Below are 22,930 nucleotides of genomic sequence, written 5' to 3'. Positions count from 1 at the left end.
CGATAAACCAGGATTGTATAAAGGATTGAAAAAACCGGGCAAAATCATAGGATTTTTTTGTGGATTATTTTCGGCGATGTAAACTCCTGTCTTCCCGCGATCCTAAGCAATTTTATATTTTTGGCAACGCAAAACGTAAGACAACAGTGCACTCACCTTACTTGTCTTTTGAAAACAAAGCTGACACTGATCAGACCATGGCCGATATGTTTTCTGATTTTTTCAAAATAACTTATTACTCTACGGATTAGTAAATAAATCTTCCGTATCCTTATAATTTAAAATCGTCTAATTGCATCCTAAGCCCTATGATTGATGAACGTTTGAGTGTGCTCAATTTCGTTAAGCCGGTGTATGGGCCAGGTTCTGATGGAATACCCGACTATGTATTCAGGTTTTGTGCTAAGGCTTTATTTAAGCCAAAACTTAAGTTATTTACACCGCCCGTCACATCTTTTGCTTTCCCATCTATTTAGAAGGAATCATGTATTGTTCCTCTTCATAAGAAGGGGAAAAAGCCCGAAGCCTCCAATTATAGGGGTATTTCTAAATTGTCTGCCATACCCAAAGCTTTTGAGAAAATTATAACTTCGCAATTGGAACATTTTTGCAGCTCTATTATTTCGTCATCCCAACATGGGTTTAAGAAGCGTAGATCAACAAATGGGCATATCCGTCAGAACCTCTAAAGGTTTAGGAGTTTGCGCTGATTCTGAAGGACGGACATGGCTATTCGAACTCGTCTCGTCGTGGTGATCAGCTTGCCAACTGCACTAAACTTAGCACCTAGTGTTTAAGACTAAACATCGTGATCATCTGAAATGGCTTTACCAAATCAGATGCACCAAAGAACAAAACAAAAAAAAAAAAATATCAAAGAAGCTAACAAGGGGCGCTTCAGGTATGCGAATCACCGATTTGTATGAATTTTGGATATGTTGTAGAATACCCCGTCATTTGAAGCTGTGTGAAATATTTCGGCGCACTATTCTATATTTTCCTAATAAATCGGCTTTAAAGTTATAGCTTTGGTGACTTATAAGTAAAACGCCGAGTGGTCTACAAGCAGCTCGACGGTGTAAGGCGTAGAGGTACTGCCTAAAATCGACGAAACTCTGGTTCAACCCCCGCCCGAAACTAGTTAGTTTTGGGTTTTCATTTTTTTTTGCTTTTTCAATAATTATTTTGGTCTAATAACGTTATAGGTCTTTTGATGATTTTTGATTGGATTCATTTTTATGCCTTTACAAAAACATAAATAAAATATAGACGCAAAATAGACTAATTAACTTCTGCCTTCACATTTTTTGTTGTGATATAAATCATAAAAACATGATACCCGTATGTATATTTGCTCAAGACTATGAACATGTTTAAATAATGCTTTTGTGCAAAAACATACCAACTTTAAACCAATTTTAATTAAGGAAACAAACGAAATAAAAATTTTGGAAAACCACTTTCTAATCTGAAGCGAACCATGCATACTTGAGCATTCCCTTCAATATCAGAGATGACAAGTGGAATTGCCCCGCCTTTGACGGGGTTTTTACTTTAGTGCAGTCTTCTTTTGATGAAATTTCTCGATTTTCTTCTATAAGCGTTAAGGAGTTTTGCATCCGCTTTATCATATTTTAAACTTGCCTAAAAAATACAGTACATATTGGCGTGCGTATAGCTGGTATTACCTTAAGCGTACAAGTTAATAATAGTTAATAATAATCTACAATAATTTCAACATACATAAAAAATGTTTCCAATTACAAATCATCAAAATACCTATTTCGCTATTAAAAAAAAATAATTATTAAAAAAGAAAAAAAAAAAATGAAAACCTAAATCTAACTAGTTTCGGGCGGGGGTTGAACCAGAGTTCCGTCGATTTTAGGCAGGACCTCTACCCCTTACACCGTAGAGCTGCTTGTAGACCACTCGGCGTTTTACTTATAAGTCACCAAAGCTATAACTTTAAAGCCGATTTATTAGGAAAATATAGAATAGTGCGCCGAAATATTTCACACAGCTTCAAATGACGGGGTATTCTACAACATATCCAAAATTCATACAAATCGGTGATTCGCATACCTGAAGTTCCCCTTGTAAGATCGGCTAAGCCGAAGTTTATATACCCTTGCAGTCTTTGGTAATAATAATTTTACATGTTCAAAATTTGTTTTCTGCGACTCAATTCATCAATATACAAACAAAACGAGAAAGAAAAAAAAAAAAAAAAACCAGAGGGCCGGGGCTAACTTTGACCGCGTCAAAGTTTGTATACCCTTGCAAGTTTTTTGTGTAAAAGGTCTAATATTTGCGAAAAAACGGCTTAGAAAATAACGAGGATATTGATCAAAGTCACTGTTCACCACCGATTGTTTCTATGGAAGCTATATGATATAGTCGCCCGATCTTAATCAAATTTGGCACAGTCATTAATAGTTATGGTAAACTGAGAAATATAAATGTTTATGACAATTGCTTCAAAAGTAACGAAGTTATTGACAAAAGTCACTGTTTTCAACCGATCGTTCCTATGGGAGCTATATGATATAGTAACCCGATCTTTATCAAATTCAAAACAGTCATTAACAGATATATTAAACTAACAAATGTTTAATTTGAAAGCAATCGCGTCAAAAGTAACGAAGTTATTGACAAAAGTCACTGTTTTCGAAAGATCGTTCCTATGGGAGCTATATGATATAGTCACCCGATCTTGATCAAATTTGGCATAGTCGTTTATATGTGTAATTAACTCAACAATATTAAATTTCATGATCATAGCTCAGAAAATAACGAAGTTATTAAGAAAAGTCACTGTTCGTGACTTTGCCATTTGTATGGGAGCTATATGATATAGTGATCCGATCCGGCTGAATCCGAGATATACAACGCCTGCAGTATATACAAGCCTACATGCAAAATTTCAACTCTGTAGCTCTTACGGTCTAGGAGGAGTTTGCGTTGATCCAGACGGACGGACGGACGGACGGACGGACGGACGGACGGACATGGCGATTTGAACTCGTCTCGTCGTGCTGATCAAGAATATATATACTTTATATGGTCGGAAATGCTTCCTTCTATGCGTTGCACACTTTTGACCAAAATTAATATACCCTTTTTGCAAGGGTATAACAATTTTACTCTCTATTTTACAATTATTTTACAGTCACATATGTAAATTTCATAGCATACTCCGATTTTTATGAAAATGTTTCTTCTAGTTCTTCTAGAGCTATATGATATAGTGGTCCGATCCTTATGAATTTCATACTTTATTTTTCCCGGGTAATAAAAAACCCCGAAACAAAATTTCAGACCGATAGCTCTTAAGACGGCTGAGTAAAACGCATACGCACAGACGGACGGACAGACGGACATGGCTATATCAACTCAGCTTCTCATGCTGATCAAGAATATATATACTTTATGGGGTCGAAAACGTCTCCTTCTGTGCGTTACAAACATCTGACCAATTTTATAATAACCTCTGCAAGGGTATAATAAGTCACAAAGTTTCATATGTCAAGTATTGTTTAAAACCAAACAAAACATGCATCCATCCACACTCTGTGAAAAACACTTAATATTATAAAAACGGCGCGTTATCAAGTAACAAACGCTGAGCATGAAATATAAATAATTTTTTACCCCCGAAAACGTGGGTCATTAGAATAAGTAATTTTAAAAACAATTGTCGCGTCCTTTTATAATTTGTAACCCCCAAAAACGTGGGTCATTAGAATAAGTAATTTTAAAAACAATTGTCGCGTCCTTTTATAATTTGTAACCCCCAAAAACGTGGGTCATTAGAATAAGTAATTTTAAAAACATTTGTCGCGTCCTAGATTCAAAGAGTTCAGTTATATACACAACACTTTTGTAATATTTCGCACATACCATGTCGAACGGACAGACTTTAAAAATTTTTGAAAATTAAATAAACAAATTTTTTCTTTGTTTTTTTCTATTTACAGTTGAAAACTACATTTGCTCTCAACTTTTCAACTTCTCTTGATCTCTTGGTATCTTGTTTTTGGGTACAATGTAAATCCTCTTGTTCCATGTCGAACGGAAAGTGGGCAAAGAAAAACCGATAATTTATCAATAATGCGAATGCATTATAATCGCGTCACTTTTTTTTTTGATTGATTGTAGTGAAAGATCAAAATAAAACCAGAGGGCCGGTGCTAACATCGAAGGCGTCAAAGTTTGCATACCCTCGCACCTTTTTGGTAATTCTTTTCTTACCTATAGCCATCAAAGTGGAAAAACGTTTTATCTAAAAATGCTAATGTTTGCGAAACAACGGCCTACAATCTTAGCATAGGAAATAACAACGATATTAATGAAAGTCACTATTTTCCACCGATCGAAGCTAATGAGAAAAGTCACTGTTCGTGATTTTGCCGTTTGTATTATAAAATTACTGATTTTATTAATTTGCATTTGATTTGCTCACCACGGTAAGCAAATATACACTCATGGACAAATTAATAAGTGTCGGCCTCAGAACTCGAGAACTGCCTATTTTAAAACTATGTGGCAAGTTCTACGATCAGAAAACTGATTTCCAATGATAAGTGTAGTATTATTATAAAATACGTCATTTCCAGTAATAATTACCAGCCTTAACAAATATTTTGACCATAATTCGTAATATACCCACTTTTTCAGTTGGCCAGAATAATAGGTGTGTTCATCAAATCTGATGATAATTTAAATGAAGTAAGTAAGTTGTCTCGCTGACTTTCGTATGCCATGCACCAGGTGAGAAAATATTTTAAATTTTAAAGTATGTCTTTTTTATAAAAAAGGTTCTGATCTGTCGTGTTTTTGATTGCTCCTGATTGTTTATCAATTTTTACTGTTTTCTCAATTAATTGTGCTTAGTTCGTTTACGCTTTTGCCGGTGTGTTTTGCTTGACGCTATCAGAGCTACTGTTTTGTTCTCTCATCTTTGTGCTTGTGTTTAGCTTCTCTCACGAGTATTCATTGCTGTCAACTCGAATCTGTGTTCTGATGTTGAGCCGATTGTTCTGTCCTTAGTTGTTGAGTTTATTTGCGCCATGTTACATGTTCTATCTTTAGCTTATTCTTGTTTCCTTGTTCTTGTATTACTCCGACTACCATTACAACCATTTTCAATCGTCTTGAAGGTCTTGATTTCCTTATAGTCTTAGGTGATTTTAACTTGCCTTATATTTCTTGGGTGGTTGATGATAATCTCTCTTACTTAATTATTTCGTCTTAACATGTTTTTTTGATAGCCTACATGAATGTCCGCTATACCAATTGAATTGTTTACTTAACCCTCTAACGCTCAAAAGTGTCTTCAGACACTTATTTTATTATTTAATTTAGAAAAAAACTTAGAGCTTTCTGGCCATTCAAATATTTTTTGATCGTTAATAAATCACACCACAATATTTAGAAAAAACCAGATATTTAGAAAAAATCTTTAAAAGGTCTCCAAAGCTTTTAACGGTACTTTTTTTCTTAATAAACACAAAGCATGTGTTTTTTCGCGCGTGTAATATGATCTGCTGCATGTAGTGTTTTGCAGAAATTTAAATAAAAAATCTATTTATGCTGCACTTCAACAAAAAATTGTTTCAAAATATACCATACGAATAAATAAATTTAAAATTTCTATTCAATACTTTTTTTTACGCTCAGATGCCCAAGAGTGCCTTGAGACACTTATTACCTTTTTTGCACCTGGCAGCTAAACGAAAACTTCTAGATTTTTTCTGATTTCATTTTTGAGTTTAGAAGCCTTTATTTACTTTAAAAATAGTTTAGAAAACAGCATTAGAGGATTAACTCTTCTAAAAAAAAATCCTTGATCTTGTTTTTGTCTCGCATCCCACTGTTATTTCGGGTTGGGTGTGTTTATTTGATATTTTTCTTATTGTTGTTATACATGGTAAAAGAGGATAATTTATTTTTAAAACAAACTAACAACTATCAAATACCATGTTCGGCTCGATAGCAGCTGTGCCTTACGCAACCAGAGCAGAGCCGGTGCTCGATTCGTATATCCAGTTTGGTGGCAGAACGCTCCTTGTCTTGTAGTAGCAGGCTAGACGGTGAATTCTGGATTCGACCAAAATCAAACGGAACTTGCCGTCCTTGTCCTTGCGTTCCAATTGCTTGAGGATGACAACAGCCTTCTTGATCATGTGTTACAGATCTTCTGGGATATCGGATTTGTTGCCATTCACGAAACGCACCTGTGCAATACCATGGGAGTCACGCAGGATGATACCAATTTTGAAAGGGGTCAAACCTTCTTGCCCAACTTCTTAATCTGCCTCCTAACATCTTCAGAGTTCAGCTTCAGCCATGATGACGATAAGGTAGAGCGGATTGGGAAATATCCTTGCCAGGAGCGTGCATACGACCCATTTTGATAGCCTGATTTTTGACATGAAAAGTTTTCGGTATCTAACACACAGCCCCTTGTGAATCCTGAAGATCCTTAACAGGGTGTTAACAATTGAAGTTATCATTATATATCATTAACAGGGTGTTAACAATTGAAGTTATTATTTCTTCCAATTACTAATCCGTTACTAATTCATTGAATAACATCTCAGTTTCTCGTCGTAGATGTTTTCGTAAAATTTCAAATTTCAATCTTCTTAACAACCTTATTTCCTTTTTTGATTGGTCATTTCTATTTAAGTGCTGTAATATAGATTGTGCCTCGAATTTTTTCTACTTCGCTCTTATTTGTCTAATTGATAAATGCGTTTCTTATGAGAATGTCTCTACCGTTTCTCCAGTACCCCGGTCTGGTTCACCCGTAGGCTATCTAATCCCCGCAACATTAAGTAGCGACTTGACTATGCAATTTATTGTGTAGCGAAATCTCAATTCTGTTTTTTAAATAGTCAATGATACAATAATTAGGGGAGAGTGGGGCTAATCGGCGTATTTTTTTTTAACCCTTCATATATCCTGATCGGATGCTCGTATCCTCTCATATGAGCACTTAAATGAAAGGTTAATTCATTGCCGAACTATTGTTCAAAGATACGATTCGATATAATTTACCGTTACAAAGCTGTAGCGGTTTTTTCGTACACACCCCAAATTGGCGTTGTCAAAAATAGCGGGGCAATGTGGCGCATCGTTGTTTTACAAGTTTTTTATATAAAAAAAAAACCGATTTAAAAAAAAAAAAACTAAATATAGCTTAATATTAAAAAACTTGTTTTATAAAATAACTTTTTTTTCACCAAAAATGTTGATTGGCTTTTAATTATAATTGTTCATTTCATCGTTTGTCCATTAGCTACCATTAGCTATATGATATAGTATTCTGATCCAGCTGATTCTGGCAAATGTACTGTTTTTATCAATAATTAGTTTATATATCGGACTTTTATTCAAATATAGTTATGATTTTAAAACGCCATATTTAAATTTCAACTAGTGCGCCACTTTGCCCCACCCTTAGATTTAGCATTTTAAACTAAATATTTTAAAAACGTGTGAATTAAAAAAAAAAACGAAGTGCACAGCATAAGTTAATACATGTCGGAACCTATTTTAGTTAACATCTATCAAAATTAAAAATTTATTCAATGTTTTTAAAACCAAAAAAACAACCAAAAAAACGAAAAAAAAATTGATTTTTGAGGTTAAAAATTACATAATCCCAAAAATTTCGGATACTACGAATTGGATACGTCTAAGTTTATGATCCAAATATAGCCTACCAAAATGCGATCTTAGGACACTTATCACTTTTTGGATCGTGCTATTATATTTCAAGATAATTTGACTGCGCCGGATTGCCCCATGCGCCGATTAGCCCCACTCTCCCCTATGTATATCGTGCGCGTAGGCGTGAATTTTATCAAAACCTCAAACGATTTTACAACTTTGTTAATTCTAAACGACGCTCTACCCTACTGCGTTCCACCTTCAGACTTAATGACTTAATGCTTGCTAAATTCTTTTAGTCGACTTATTCCACTACTGCTTCACCTCCCACATACTATGCCTTCCCAATCCCACATTTAAATTGTGCTTTTTCTAGTATAACTGAAGAGTGCATTATCTCCAGTTTATCAGCCTATCTTATGAGAACTTCCTTCGTACCCGGCCTAAAATTCCTAGCTGCATGTTTGAAATTTTTCCGATTTCCCTATATCTTTGTTATTCTTTATATCAAGTGACACTTATAGTTTTTCGACTTTAGTAAGGCTTTCGATTCTTACGAAACTTAACATCCTGGGGCCACTGTTATTTACCCTGTTTATAAATGATTTGCCCTTAGCCTTGGTTCATTCATGCCTGCTCATGTTTGCGGACCACGTCAAGATTTGTTAATCCTACAATGATCCTTGTTTCCAGAAGTACTTGCAATCAGATCTCGATGCATTTTCTGATTGGTGACACGTTAATACACTACACCTTAATGCCTCAAAGTGATCTTTTATGACATTCAGTCGTTTGTCTCCGTTCCTACCTCATTATTCTATTAAGTCTGATCTGTTAGATTGTGTATCACATCATTTAAAAACTTAGACGTAATTTTTGTCCAAAAACTTTCGTTTAATTTTTATATATTTTTAATTGTTAATAAAGCATGCATTCTTCTTGCCTTCATAAGACGTTGGGCCAAAGAATTTGATAAATCGTACGTAGCAAAGGTTTTATACACTTCGTTAGTTCGCCATACTCTAGAATATTGCTCGCCAGTGTGGAACCCTCAATGTTCACCAGCGTAGTATTGAATCGCGTTACGCGGTCATAATTGAGACCCGAGTCTTCGCCTACCTTTTTATTCTGACAAACTTCTTATTAATCTTCTTCACTTTACAACCGTAGGCTCGTATTTGGCATTCTCTTTCTCCATAAACTAATAAATGATTAAGTCATATCTACTAATTGACTACTATATTTTTGTGTTCCGCACTTCGGACAAGAAGTTTTTTTTTTCTTATTCACCTTAGTAGATGTCTCACTAACTACTCTCTTTTCGTGTTCTTTGCCAATCTTTTAACAACCTGTCTCACCTTATCTCTCCTCATCTTTCTGTCACTTCACTTCGCTCTATACTTTTCAATAATCTAAAACGAAACCGCTGAATATATTTTGGACGTAGCATTGCTTGCAACTCTTCCCTGACCACATTGGCTGAGTCGGGGTATAGCTGTCACCTTGTGCATATAAAACTCCACCGGGAATGTTTGGTTGCGTATAAGGCTGACTTTTTGCCATTTTCATGCAGATGAATGATATACGACTCCTTCCAAATAGATGGAAAAGAGGAAGATTCGACAGACAATAGAAACAATCTTAAAATGGGTTTACATAATGCGTTTGCACAGAACCTGAGTACACATCCAGGAAGACCATCTGGCCCCGGAGAATAAACAGGTTTAACTAGTTTAAGTTCGCTAAGAAGAGAACTTTCATCAATCACTGGATTGAAAATGCAATTAGTTTTTTTTTAATGATAAGGATACGGACTTGCTTGATATTCCGTTGAGGAATAAGTTGTTTTGAAAAAACTCGCAAACATATCGGCAATTGACTGATCAGTGCTCGCTTTTTTATTTTGAAATGCTCAAAAAGGATGGGTGCACAGAGGTCTTACGTTTAGAATTAACAAAATTATAAAATTGTTTAGGGTCAGAAGAAAACTGAAGCTTACACCACTGAAGATAATTCTTATAGCATTGTGTATTAAGCATCGTGAATTTTGAACGAGAGACTGTATACAGAGCATAATCTGATGAACGACGTGTTTTTAAACTTCTTATAATATCGTGTCTTCACATTTTTCAAATTGGATAACCACGAGAGAACTAGGGAGGTTTGTTAACCCGCTCTAGCCTACCAAGAGGCACACAAATATCAAAGAGTGAATTCAGAGTATCATAAAAAAACGAACAGTTCATATCTCTACAATTGTACAGATAAGACCAATCGGTAGTAGTAATATTTTCATTGAGGCTGGCAAAGTCAGTCTTACGAAAGCACCTAGTTAGAGGTAACTCATTTGAACGAAGTAATGGTGAAAGCAAGGGCAAATCAATTTTTAAATTTAATGTAGGATGAAATTTGTCTTCTGGAAGAACAAATGGTTCGATCCTAGAAACCTCACAATAAGAAGAATCCAATACAAAAATAAGATCTAACGATTTTCCATTAGAATTTAAGACAGGATTGACTTGGGATAAAGATAAGCCTAGAAGGCCATCAATAAAGTCATGTGACAAAGAGGGCAGCAACGTGGTAGATTCATCTGTTAGTGACCATGCTAAAGCGGGTAAATTAAAATCACCTACAACTATGAGCATGTCTTGGCTCGAAACTAAAGAGGAGACAAACTGAATTGCCTCTAAATGATTTAAATATACCACCATGTCTGACAATGGTGGAATATAGGAACAAGTAATGAAAGCATTGAAAGATTTAAAATTTACTTTAACACCGACAAACTCAATCTCCTGGGTACTAGAAAATTGAATCATTTCAGATGATAAAGCAGCATCCACAGCTATCAGAACGCCACCACCTATGCGAGAAATCCGGTCACGTCTGAAAATAGAAAAGTTTGTGGGAAAAACCAATGCATCAGCAATATCAGGTTTTAGCTACGTTTCCGTAAAAGTTAGAATGTTATGTTCAAAAAAAAGACTATCTACATAGAGATTAGGAAGTTTATTTTTCAGTCCTCTAACGTTCTGGTAACCCAGGATAAGGGACGAAGCTAGTTTTTTGACACACCAGCAGATGCTGATGTAGCAGGAATAGTGTTAATTGTTGGCAAGCGAATCGGTTGCCGATTTTTCTTCTTTACAGTATATTCCTTAACTATTATGTATATGCTTCGGCCAAAAATCTTCACGACATATAATGTCAAAGATATTGCCAGAAACACTCATTTTAATGGACAAAATGTCCCGAGAGTAAGAAAATTTAAACTTTTCCTCCGCAATATTCGAGACGTTAACTTTCTTCCGAATATAGGCTATTACATCATCAGATGTGACAACAGGGTCTAGCCTAGAAACAAATATATGTTTCTTTGGTGGTATGCCAACGAGAGGCCGCGGTCCCGAAGCGTCAGCCGCAGCAGCAACGTTGGACAAGTCACCTCGATACTTTTAGAACTATCGGCAATTTCCATTGGAATGGATAATTGCTCGGACGAATCGGACACTACAATTGGCACCGTTTTTAAGAAATTATTCCTAGGTGATACCGGTAATACCTCATTAACCGCATTCACCACCGGGCTTTTAAACGATATCAATGGCTGCAAATTAGGAGTAGATGGTGCAAGAGACCGGTCGGGGACGATAAGAGAGATCTACAGAAAGCGACACGCACCAAGGATTGGGGCTTTTACGTTTTGGAGACTCATTCATAAGCGATTGGCATCTAAACTGAGTCTCTACCGCAGTAAACTCAGCTTGGAGTTTGGTAAAATCTGCCCTCAAAGTGTCAAAACTGTTTCTAGTCCATCTTATAAATGAGCGCATCTCATTCTCGACCTCCCGGCAAGCATCACATCCATAGCAGATGCTAGCAATAGACTCCTCGATTCTGCCTGTGTAACCTGCACACTTAACGTGAACCGCATTGTCACACAACCAACAAAGAATATAATCAGACAACCATTTTGATAACAAAATTTAATTCAATGTAAAAAAGGAATAAATAAAATTTTAAAGGTAACAAAATATGTGTATAAGAATATACTGACCAGTTCTGACACAAAAATAAATATGATGAGAGCAGTACCAAAAAAAAATAAAATATTTCATTTGCTCTCATTTCGCTCTAGGTTTTGAACTACGGCTACGTATGAAAATTCGTTTTATTTTTTGCTATTGCTATTGCTATTGCTATAGCTTTTTTAAACGTCAAAAACTATAGAAGAGTATAGCATTTATTTTTCGTAGTTCGCCTTTGACTCTGCTCCTGCTCTCGTTAAAAACGGGAGCGGTAGCGAGAGCAAAAAAAAATACTACGTACGTACGATTTCGTAGCAATATCAAACCCTGGTTGTAAGTTTTAATTTATTTACATTGAAATTGTTCAAGATTCGATATGATGCATATTATGAAAGAAATATCGAAATGAAAATAAGATTCGGATGCTAAAATAAAACTGATAATGAGTTTGTAAGTTATATAAAAGTTTTTAATCGCGAGAAAAAAATTTAATTTGATAAGTGCAAAAAAAAAACACAGCTGTCCTTTGCACCGAGTGAAATGTATATATGTTGTATGTAATGTTGAAGTACATCAAACGTTTATTGTTCTAAAATAAAGAAAATAGTATGATCTTTCGAAAATAATGAAGATTTGGTGTCAATGGTGCTAAATTGAGACGAGCAAAATCATAAATAGTAGCACATATTTTCAAGAGCACAAAATTTTAAAGTATAGAATTTTATTCCAGGGAAATAGTTTTAAAATCAAGGCCAATTTCATGTCAGCCCATTAATAATTAGTGGCATCTCCATTGTTCCCCAGTACGGATCTATCAATTTCTGGCACCTTTCTGGTGTTATGGCTTTTCATGTACTTTTTATGGCAGGCCAAGGACTTATAATGGTTGATTTTGCAGCAGCTACTCCATTCTTAACGTCGCACCACAAATTTTCAACCACAATTTTCGGCTTATCTGACCAGAGTATGTTGCAATTCTACAAGCCAATTTAAGTGGCATTTTGAGTATTTAATCTGTTTTTGTTTTTATGTTCTTCTGTGAAAGAAGCGGAACTTTCCGAGGGCGAGTGTTCAAGTGATTTAGTGTGTTAACTCTCGCCTCAATGGCCGGCACTTCAAGCTCTTCCTGGATCACCACAGCAGACGCAAAGGGACGAAGTCTTGAAACTCGCACTATTCTTTTTTCTAATTTTGTCGAGATTTAAAGCTTTCGGCAACGTGTTTCTGATATTTTTGCTTCTTTTAATGCATTTTGACTTACAGTTGGAGAGCACTTAAAACCTTCTAGCAATAGTTTAAGTTTCCTGCAAAGAAAGATCCTTCACTACTATTATATTGCTCGCTCTAAATTTGGCAATTATGAAGCAGAAAAAAAGTAAAGTCACCATTACAATGTAATGGTCATCAACGCTCTCGAGGAAAACGGATGTGTTTTTTTTTAAGCTCCCTATCTAAAAAACTAACAACTTCCTTCTCTGTCGGCTATCAGAATGTTAGAGGCCTTAATACTAAACTTACTAAACTCTTTGTAGATAGTCTGTCTTTTGACTTTGACCTAATTGTTTTTACTGAGACTTGGTTAAAACCTGACGTTTTTGACGCCACAGTTTTACCCTCTAATTTGAATATTTTTAGACGTGATCGTACTGATCGTAGGGGTGGTGGAGTTCTTATTGCTGTAGATTCCGCCCTATCATCGGGTCTGATAACAATACCTGTCTCAAGTAGTATCGAATTCATATGCGTTAAGGTATCTTTTACTCGTTTTTCCATTTTTATTACCTGTTCTTACATTCCGCCCCAATCGGAATGGCCAACCTACTTACTAAACTTAGAATCTATTAAATTTATACTTGAACTACTTTCTGACAGAGACTCATTAATTGTCCTTGGGGACTTTAACCTGCCCACTATAACTTAGTCAACACTTAATGGTAGCAAAACGTTGCTGCCCTCTGGGTGTCACGATTTTATTGATGGTCTGCTTGAGCTTTCGTTGGCCCAGATGAATTCGATTTCTAATACGTCTGGCAGATTTCTGGATCTGATTTATACTTCTGATCCTAGTTTTTGTGAATTATCTAGAATTAGTCTAATGGTGTTACCAGAGGATAGTTTTCATCCAACTTTAGAGTTGTCTATTGAGTTTCCCAGCCGCGAGCCCAACTCCGAGTGTGATACTACGGTACGCACCCGATGTTATCGGAAGACTGACTTTGTCGCACTAAACAATGCCTTTTTTAATACCGATTGGACTAATTTATACACTTGTACGGATATGAATTCCGCCATTTCTTTATTTTATACCACTGTTGAATCAATCTCAATTAATGACTGTGTACATCTAGTGTCTCCTGTGGTGACGCAAAAATCACCATGGCTTACGCGGGGGCTGTCAAAACTGAAGAATCTTAAGTCTAGGTATTACAAAAAGTATAAAGTTACGGGTCTATCATCGGATCTTTCTCGTTACTTGGTTGCTAAATCGAATTTTATTGTTTCTAATTCTAAATGCTATAATAATTACTTACAACGTTGCAAGTTGCACTTCTCCGAAAATCCTAAAGAGTTCTATAGTTTCGTTAACTCAAAGCGAAATTCTATCTCCCTTCCATCGTTTGCAGTTTTTAATAATGTTTCGGCCTCTTCTGATCAATCTATTTGTAATTTATTTGCTGTAGTCAGATATATCCATATCCGATAACGAAATCCAACTGCATTCTTAATCCTATTATAACGCACAGTTCGGTAGCTAAGGAACTAATGACGATTAAACCGGTATACTCACCGGGCCCTGACGGTGTTCCCGCTTGTGTCCTGAGGTTCTGTGCTGAGTCATTGAGTTGTCCGTTATACTGTCCGAGTATGGAAGGATTCGTTCATTTTACCTCTTCACAAATGTGGCAATAAATCCGACGCCACTAATTACAGAGGCATTTATAAGTTGTCAGCGATACTTAACTGTTTGTGAAAATTATTACGTCTCAAATACAGCATTTATGTAAATCTATTTTTTCGCCATACCAGCATGGGTTTGTCAAGAATCGGTCTACAACTAATCTTTTACAGTTTACATCTTTTGTAATCCAAGGTTTTAAGAAACAAAAGCAAACTGATGTTATATATGTATATCATATATCATATTGTCACTCATCGAAGTCGGTCGTGTTTTTTTTTGCGCTCTCGCTTAATTTTTGTCTTTCATTCTTTCGTGAAGCTAATTTATAATATTTCAATTTAAATTCATTGCCTCACTAATTTTTAATAAATTGCTATACTCATCGCGAAGTTTGCGTCAAATTTGCAAACATTTATATAAATTTGTTATCAAAACTTTAACAAACGCAAATATAATTTTGTTGCTGCGCTGCTTAGTTTTTGATTTCGTTCTATTTCTTGCTCCCACCCGCGCTCTCAATTTACAGTTCATAGTTTGTTTTTGTTTGTGCGGTGTTGGTGCTCTCTATTCTTTTGTTTTCTCTTTTGATCGCGCTCGCGGCCGTTAACTTCGCGCTGGTGACAAGTTTTTGTTGTTGTGTGTTTTAATACAGAAAAAATACAAATATTCTCTCTTTTTGTTTTCTCTTTCTCTTTCTTTTTGCATATTGCAGTTAGCTTTTGCCTTGGTTTGTATACGTCTCTCTTAACATATATATACATTTTTCCCTTTTTATTTACATATTGATTTATAATTTGTTTTTGTATAAATCAATTATTTAATAATGTCTGTCTGTTGCAAATATAATTGCAATAATCCCAGCAAGACCAGTGAAGACTTTCTTTACTGTTGGCTGTGTTACAATGTAATGCACTTTAAATGTGCTGGTTACACAGTCAAGGTGCGGGATAGTATTGCACAGGGTGGCGGCCTTAAATAGGGCTGTGATTCGTGTCGTGGCTTGGAGCTCGAGATGCGAAGTTTTATGAAACGGACTGGGGATGCATTTAAAACCCTGTCAGCTGGCGTTCATAAGCTCCAAAAAGAGCTTTTGGCGATGGAGGTTCAATTCAGAAGTTCTAAACTTTTGATTGAATCTCCGACGCGAAAGAGGTCCAGGTTTCAGGGCGCGTCCCTCAGTCCGTCGGCACATTCGTCTCTACCAGTTCCGGCTTTCGACATTGACCCTATGTCACCAAATGCAAAGCAGCTGATATCGTTTAGAAGTCCAGCTTTGGCAGGTGCGGAGTCTCTTCCCATTTCGCCTGGAGACAGTATCCCACCTACTAACACGATATCGGTTGTAGTTTCCGAACCGTCCGGGCAAACATCCGTTTCCAGGAATATTGCCAATAAAGTAGTTACAAGAGGAGCTAGTGGAAAGCTGGCTGCTTCAGCTGCTGCTACGTCTGCTGTAGCCGCTACTGCTGTGCCTAGTATTCCTAGTTCCCTTGTTGTAGTTCCACCCAAAAAGCAAATTTTTATTTCGAGGCTGGATCCCAATACTACTTCTGAAGAAGTCATAGCCTACATCCAGGGCAAAGTTCAAGCACCAAACATTGCTTTGGAAAAGTTCCGCTTTTCATACACTCGGGACATTTCGTCCTTTAAAATGGGTGTCTCCCCAGATCTTTTTGGCCAAATATGTCATAAAGATTTTTGGCCGGAACACCTTGTTGTAAAAGAGTATACAATAAAAAAGAAGAATCGGCCTCCGATTAGCTTGCTACCTGCCTCTGTAAATAACGTTCCTTCCGGCTCGTCTGCACCTGTTGGCGAGTCAAAAAACTAATTTCGTCCCTAACTCTGGCCTATCAGAACGTACGGGGACTAAAGACTAAACTGTCTAAACTCTATGTAGATAGTCTAGCTTTTGACTTTCATATTCTTGCCTTTACTGAGACTTGGCTGAAGCCTGATATTGCCGATGCTTCAATTTTCCCCCCAAAATATTTAATATATAGACATGATCGGACTATCCGTAATGGTGGTGGCGTTTTGATCGCTGTTGACTCGGCGTTCTCGTCTGAAATTGTCCAGTCCTCCAATCAGGAGATTGAATTTGTTTGTGTTAAAATTTCGTTTAATTCTTTTTCTGTCTATATTACTTGTTCGTATATTCCACCACAGTCCGACTTGGCAGTATACACTCACCATTTGGAAGCTATTCAACTTATTTCCTCATATCTCTCTGACAAAGACTTGCTCGTTGTTCTGGGAGATTTTAATTTACCTGAGATTGCCTGGACCCTCTCATTTGATTCTTTATTACTGTTGCCCTCCTTGTCACATTGTTTCATAGATGGTCTGCTTGAGTTGTGCCTAACTCAAATAAATCCTGTCCGGAATAGTTGTAACAGATCACTAGATCTGGTATTTGTGTTGGATTCTTTCAACTGCGATGTTTTTGCAACACAAAGTTTACTAAACTTAAAAAACTCTTGTTATCTAATGATTGGACATATATGTATACTTGCACGGATATGGACATATGCCATTTCTGTCTTCTATAAAACTCTTGAGTCGTTCGTTGATGTTTGTGTCCCGCGTGTAACTCTAGGATGGTCTGATAGACCTCCTTGGTTCTCACGTGAGTTATGTAACTTGAAGAACGTAAAATCGAGATGTTATAAAAGATTTGAAAAATCCGGTAAAGCATCGGATTTTTCCCTATATGTAGTTGCTCGATCAAATTTTATGGTGCTGAATTCACATTGCTATAAGGATTATCTTCAGCGATGTAAACTTAGGTTTTCTCGCGATCCTAAGCAATTTTATAAATTTGTCAATGTTGAACGTAAGACATCGGTGCACCCGTCTTACTTGTCTTTCGAAAACAATAAAGCTGACAATGATCAGGCAATTGCCGACATGTTTGCTGATTTTTTCAAAACAACTTATTCCTCTTCGATTTATCAAGCAAATCCTCCTTATCCTCATCACTTGCAATCGTCTTATTGCATTTTAGACCCTGTGTTTGATGAAAGTTCGCTTCTTAGCGTGCTCAGTTCCGTCAAACCAATATATGCACCTGGCCCTGACGGAATACCAGGCTGCGTATTAAGGATTTGCGCGGAGGCCCTATGTAAGCCAATACTTAAGTTGTTTACACTGCCCGTCACATCTTCCGCCTTCCCGCCTATCTGGAAGGAATCATATATTATTCCTCTTCTTAAAAAGGGGAAGAAGTCCGAAGCCTCCAATTATAGGGGTATTTCTAAATTGTCTGCCATACCCAAAGCATTTGAGAAAATAATAACTTTGACCGCGTCAAAGTATGTATACCCTTGCAAGTTTTTTGTGTAAAAGGTCTAATATTTGCGAAAGAACGGCTTAAGAAATAACAAAGATATTGATCAAAGTCACTGTTCACCACCGATTGTTCCTATGGAAGCTATATGATATAGTCGACCGATCTTAATCAAATTTGGCACAGTCATTAATAGTTATGCTAAACTGAGAAATATATTTTTATGACAATTGCTTCAAAAGTAACGAAGTTATTGACAAAAGTCACTGTTTTCGACCGATCGTTCCTATGGGAGCTATATGATATAGTCACCCGATCTTGATCAAACTTTGCACAGTCGCTAACAGGAGTAATAAACTCTCTAATATTCACGACAATAGCTAAAAAAAATAACGAACTTATTGAGAAAAGTCACTGTTCGTGACTTTGGCATTTGTATGGGAGCTATATGATATAGTGGTCCGATCCGACTGAATCCGAGATATACAACCCCTGCAGTATATACAATCCTACATGCAAAATTTCAACTCTACGTTGATCCAGACGGACGGACAGACGGATGGACGGACGGACATGGCTATATGAACTCGTCTCGTCATGCTGATCAAGAATATATATACTTTATATAGTCGGAAATGCTTCCTTCTATGCGTTGCACACTTCTGCCCAAAATTAATATACCCTTTTTGCAAGGGTATAAAAACGTAGATCGACAACTACTAATCTATTAGAATTTACATCTCACTCAATCAAAGGGTTCAAGACTGCCGTGCAAACTGACGTCATTTATACTGACTTCAGCAAGGCCTTTAACTCTGTTAATCATACTCTGATTTTATATAAATTAAACGCATTTGGCATCCCCAGCGTTTTGCTAGATTGAATTCTTCAATATCTTTCTAAGCGTACACAAAAGGTCCTCTTTTAGTCTTCATTTTCTAAGACCATCCAAGTGACCTCTGGAGTACCTCAGGGTAGCCATTTGGGTCCATTGCTATTCACTCTTTTTATAAATGATCTTCCATTGGTAGTGTCACATTCTCGGGTGCTTATGTACGCGGATGATGTCAAGCTTTACCTCAGTTTTAAAGACACATCGTCTTCTTGCCTACTTCAATCGGATCTCAATGATCCTCAGAGTTGGTGTGAAACAAACCTATTAAACCTTAACGGCTCTAAATGTAAAGTTATGTCTTTTTATAGATGCACTCCATACTTAGCAACTTATTATCTTAACGACACTGCCTTAGAGCGGTTAGATATTATCAATGACTTAGCTGTTCTTATGGACCATAAATTAACTTTTAATCCTCATATTTCTGCTACAGTTAGTAAAGCTATGAATGTTCTTGGGTTTGTGAAACGATGGTCAAAAGAGTTTGACGATCCGTACACAACCAGAATTATACTTCTTTAATCCGTCCTATCTTAGAGTACGGATCTTGCATGTGGTCACCTCAATATGAGACGCACCAAAGTAAAATTGAATCTGTTCAAAAGCAATTTCTGCTTTTTGCTCTTCGCGGTCTAAATTGGGATCGCAATGTCAAATTGCCATCATACTCCAGTAGGCTTCTTTTAATCAATCTTCCTTCTTTAATTAATCGTAGAGTAATGCTTGGTGGTATCTTTATTCATAAACTTCAGTTTCAGACTTCAGTTAATTAACCTTCCATCTTTAACTAGTCATAGAACTATGCTTGGTGTAACTTTTCATTACAAACTTTTGAATGGTGAGATTGACATTTCCGAGCTGTTGAGCCAAATAAACTTTTCTGTTCCATCTAGAAGGACCCGCAATTTCACACCGCTTATACTTCCCACTTGCACAACCTCTCTGCATAAACCTTTTCGTATACTGTGTAGTGACTACAACAGACTTTGGCACGTTATCGGTTCCGAAACATCGCTTTCGGGTATAAAAACTACGCTCTTGTCCTTCCTCGCTCGTAATCAGTTGTACTCATATTAATTTTAACCTATCCTGTTTTCTTTTTATATGTAACCTAATTAGAGTAATTAAATAGATCAGAATATTATGTTGCAAGTTATAGTAATAAATATCGGAAATTGTTATGCGCTACTATTTCTTTGCTCGCAACTGTAAGTAAAAATATATTACGTAATTAATGAATATAGTTTACCTCGTATTAGTTTCTATACTCCTATTATTAAAATTCCATAATGCAGTTGTCATTTCGGATGTACACCTCAATGATAAATCATTTCCAATTTCTGTCCAATCTGAAAAATAGAACAAGTGGATACATTTGATCCAAAATTAAGTAAATCGTCAACTGTCATGCTAACTTCGATATGATGCATATTATGTTTGAGTCAGGTTCGGTAAATAATGATTTTGGTTTTTTTTTTTAATTAAAAAATTCATTCACTTCTAATTACGTTAGGAGAGCCAAAAATATACCAATGTACTCGTTTATGCACTAATTTTGATTTTTGGCTATGATTTAAAAATCTGTCATTTTTAATCAATGGATAAAATTTTAATCATTGATTTTGAGCAAAAAATAAAACTCACAATATAAAAATTATATTTGAGCAAAAAAATCAAAATCAAAAAATAATGATTATTTCTTGAGTTTTATTTTTGAGCAAAAAAATGATGACAACATGATTTTCTGGCTTTTCCATAGAGAGTTAAGGCAAGCCCCCGATATATAACCTTTTCACCTATATACATATTTTATACAAGATTGAGCATAATGAAATTTAAAAAAATATATATTTTAGGAAATTTTTTTAAAGATTTGCAAAATGTTGTTTTATTTAAATCATTTTCATTTCATGTTGTTAAACTTTACAAAAAGTAATTTGTTTTTATAGAGATTGTACCTAAGATCTGATAAGACCAATTTCAGCGCAGAAAATGACCGCTCGACACTCACTTGCGTCGCAGGGACTGAGTGCACAACTTTCGCCACTAAATACAAATTCGGGTATTGCAATTTTTTCTCCTCCCAGTAATGCAGTATATTTTAATTTTAACAATAGGCTTCGGATTGTAGCTTTAAATTTCTAAGTAAGCTGCCTTTTCGACTGCTACCATCGTCTTTCTCTTCATCGCCTGAGACTACCTCGATTAAAGTAAGAAATTCATTTACAAGAGAGCAGGTACTTGTTTCCTGAAGAGCCTCCAAACTCTTTGCGTGAGATGTCGATGCATTCGATGTTAACTTCTGGTTGCGAGCATCGTGTTGGTACACAGTCATTCTAAATATAGAATAAATTTACTTATGAATATGAGCAACAAGGGGTTAGTATATTTTCTTACTTTCTTGTCCATACAATAAATCCTCATAATTAGATTTTTGAGATGTGTCCTGGCAAGCATGATTGTTAGAGAAGCCTGCAACAATACTCTTCTAATTCTAGGATTCAAAAAAATGGTGCTAACAATCAGCGGATTTTCCATTAAAGACTTCTCTCTGTTAGCAATACTCTCGTGAAATATTTTGCTATGGTATGGTTTAGTTGCGCTGACGGCAAGCTTGAGCTCCAACCATAGCTTATAAAAATCACCCATACACTGTCGAGTACTCTGTAGTTTTTGGGTGGCAGAGTATGCTGGTCCCAACGTGTTCACAAGCTGTTTGATATCAACCCATTCAGTTTGTCAACTTATTGCCTTATTGTGGTCAGCACAAAATTCCTAAAATTTTAACAATCTGTTTAGCATTGTAAATGTTGAGTTCTAACGCGTTGCAACATCAAGCTAGGCAGTGACTAGGACGCAATTAGAGTTTTGAATGAGTGTTCTTAAGACTTTTACAATACTTTTACAATAGACTTTGATAAAAGTCTTTTACGAAAAGCTGAAGGGTGTGTGCTGCGCATTTCAAGGAGATAATTGAATATATTTTAAAATCTTTCAATAGTGTCATCTCATCTAAAGTCTTAGCCGAATTATTTTACTCTACATTAGCTGCATTTTCAACCGAGCAATCACTAAGAAGTTGCACTGATTTGATCATATTGCGTCCATTATCAGTAGTAAGAGCGAATACTTGAGTTTTTTCAATTTTAAATTCCTCCAAGAGTGAATGGGATGTGTGCGAATTTCGCAGGCTTATTATTCCTTGAGTCACCACACATATCTCCTTGCCATTATAACATTGAGCGTTTACTCCCAATTCTACGGTTTAGTGTGGTCGCTGTATCCATCTTAACTCATAGCATTCGATTTTTTAAGGAACTTATGATTTTAGTTTTTTAGTAGATCGTACTTCTCTTCTACTAAATTCATAACGTTTCTCGAAGTCACGGACGACATATCCGGTCCAGAAAATCTTTGAGAAGTTAGCGTTTTGAAACTGTTGGAGTTCAATACAGAAAACGGCATTTTTTCGGTGGTCTCGAGATCAACGCATGCATCCTTCACTTCACTTGGGCGGAGCGTCACCGAAAACTTAATTTTCTTTTCCGGAACTTCTTCAGTTACTTGATTGGCCAAAAAAAAAAAACTCAAGAAATATCCATTATTTTTTGATTTTTATTTTTTTGCTCAAATATAATTTTTATGTTGTGCGTTTTATTTATTTGCCCAAAATCAGTGATTAATATTTAATCAATTGATTAAAAACTAGAAATAATTTTTATTTCTCAAGTTTTAAAATAAAACTTATAATGATTACAGTCCCTGGTTTGAATCATAGGAATATGAGATACAAGAGATCAAAGTCGAAAAAAATGTAATTTTTTGCCGTTTATAAAACAAACTTGTAAAATTTGGTAGCTTTCATACTACACCTTGATTGACATTTGGTTGAAAAAAATGATATGTTTTTCTTACAATGACATACTTTTTTAAATTTTACACTTAACATAAATAATAATGTATTGGTAATATTGCTATTGTTTTTAAATGTGTAAAATATATATCAACTAACTTTGCTTAGATGAAGTCTTTATAATAAAAATCAGAGGGCCGAGGCTAACTTCGACAGCGTCAATGTTTGTATACCCTTGCAAGTTTTTTGTTACTCTTTCCCTACCTATAGCCGTCAAAATGGA

General features: G+C 35.9%; 1 protein-coding gene and 1 pseudogene across 2 annotated transcripts in view; both read right to left on the bottom strand.

Moving 5' to 3' along the window:
- Positions 1 to 22,930, bottom strand: part of LOC6648652 (tyrosine-protein phosphatase 69D) — a 227,419-nt gene that overhangs the window by 192,909 nt on the left and 11,580 nt on the right. For both annotated transcript variants that reach the window (XM_047011785.1, XM_023178999.2), the window contains exon 2: positions 20,044 to 20,143. In XM_047011785.1, the coding sequence (XP_046867741.1) occupies positions 20,044 to 20,143 (100 nt within the window). The remainder of the gene's footprint in view (positions 1 to 20,043; positions 20,144 to 22,930) is intronic.
- Positions 5,978 to 6,479, bottom strand: LOC26528971 (annotated as a pseudogene).

This window comes from Drosophila willistoni, assembly GCF_018902025.1.
Source record: "Drosophila willistoni isolate 14030-0811.24 chromosome XR unlocalized genomic scaffold, UCI_dwil_1.1 Seg106, whole genome shotgun sequence".
NCBI lineage: Eukaryota > Metazoa > Arthropoda > Insecta > Diptera > Drosophilidae > Drosophila > Drosophila willistoni.
Note: the sequence above shows the minus strand (reverse complement) of the source record. Positions and strands in the feature narration are given on the sequence as shown.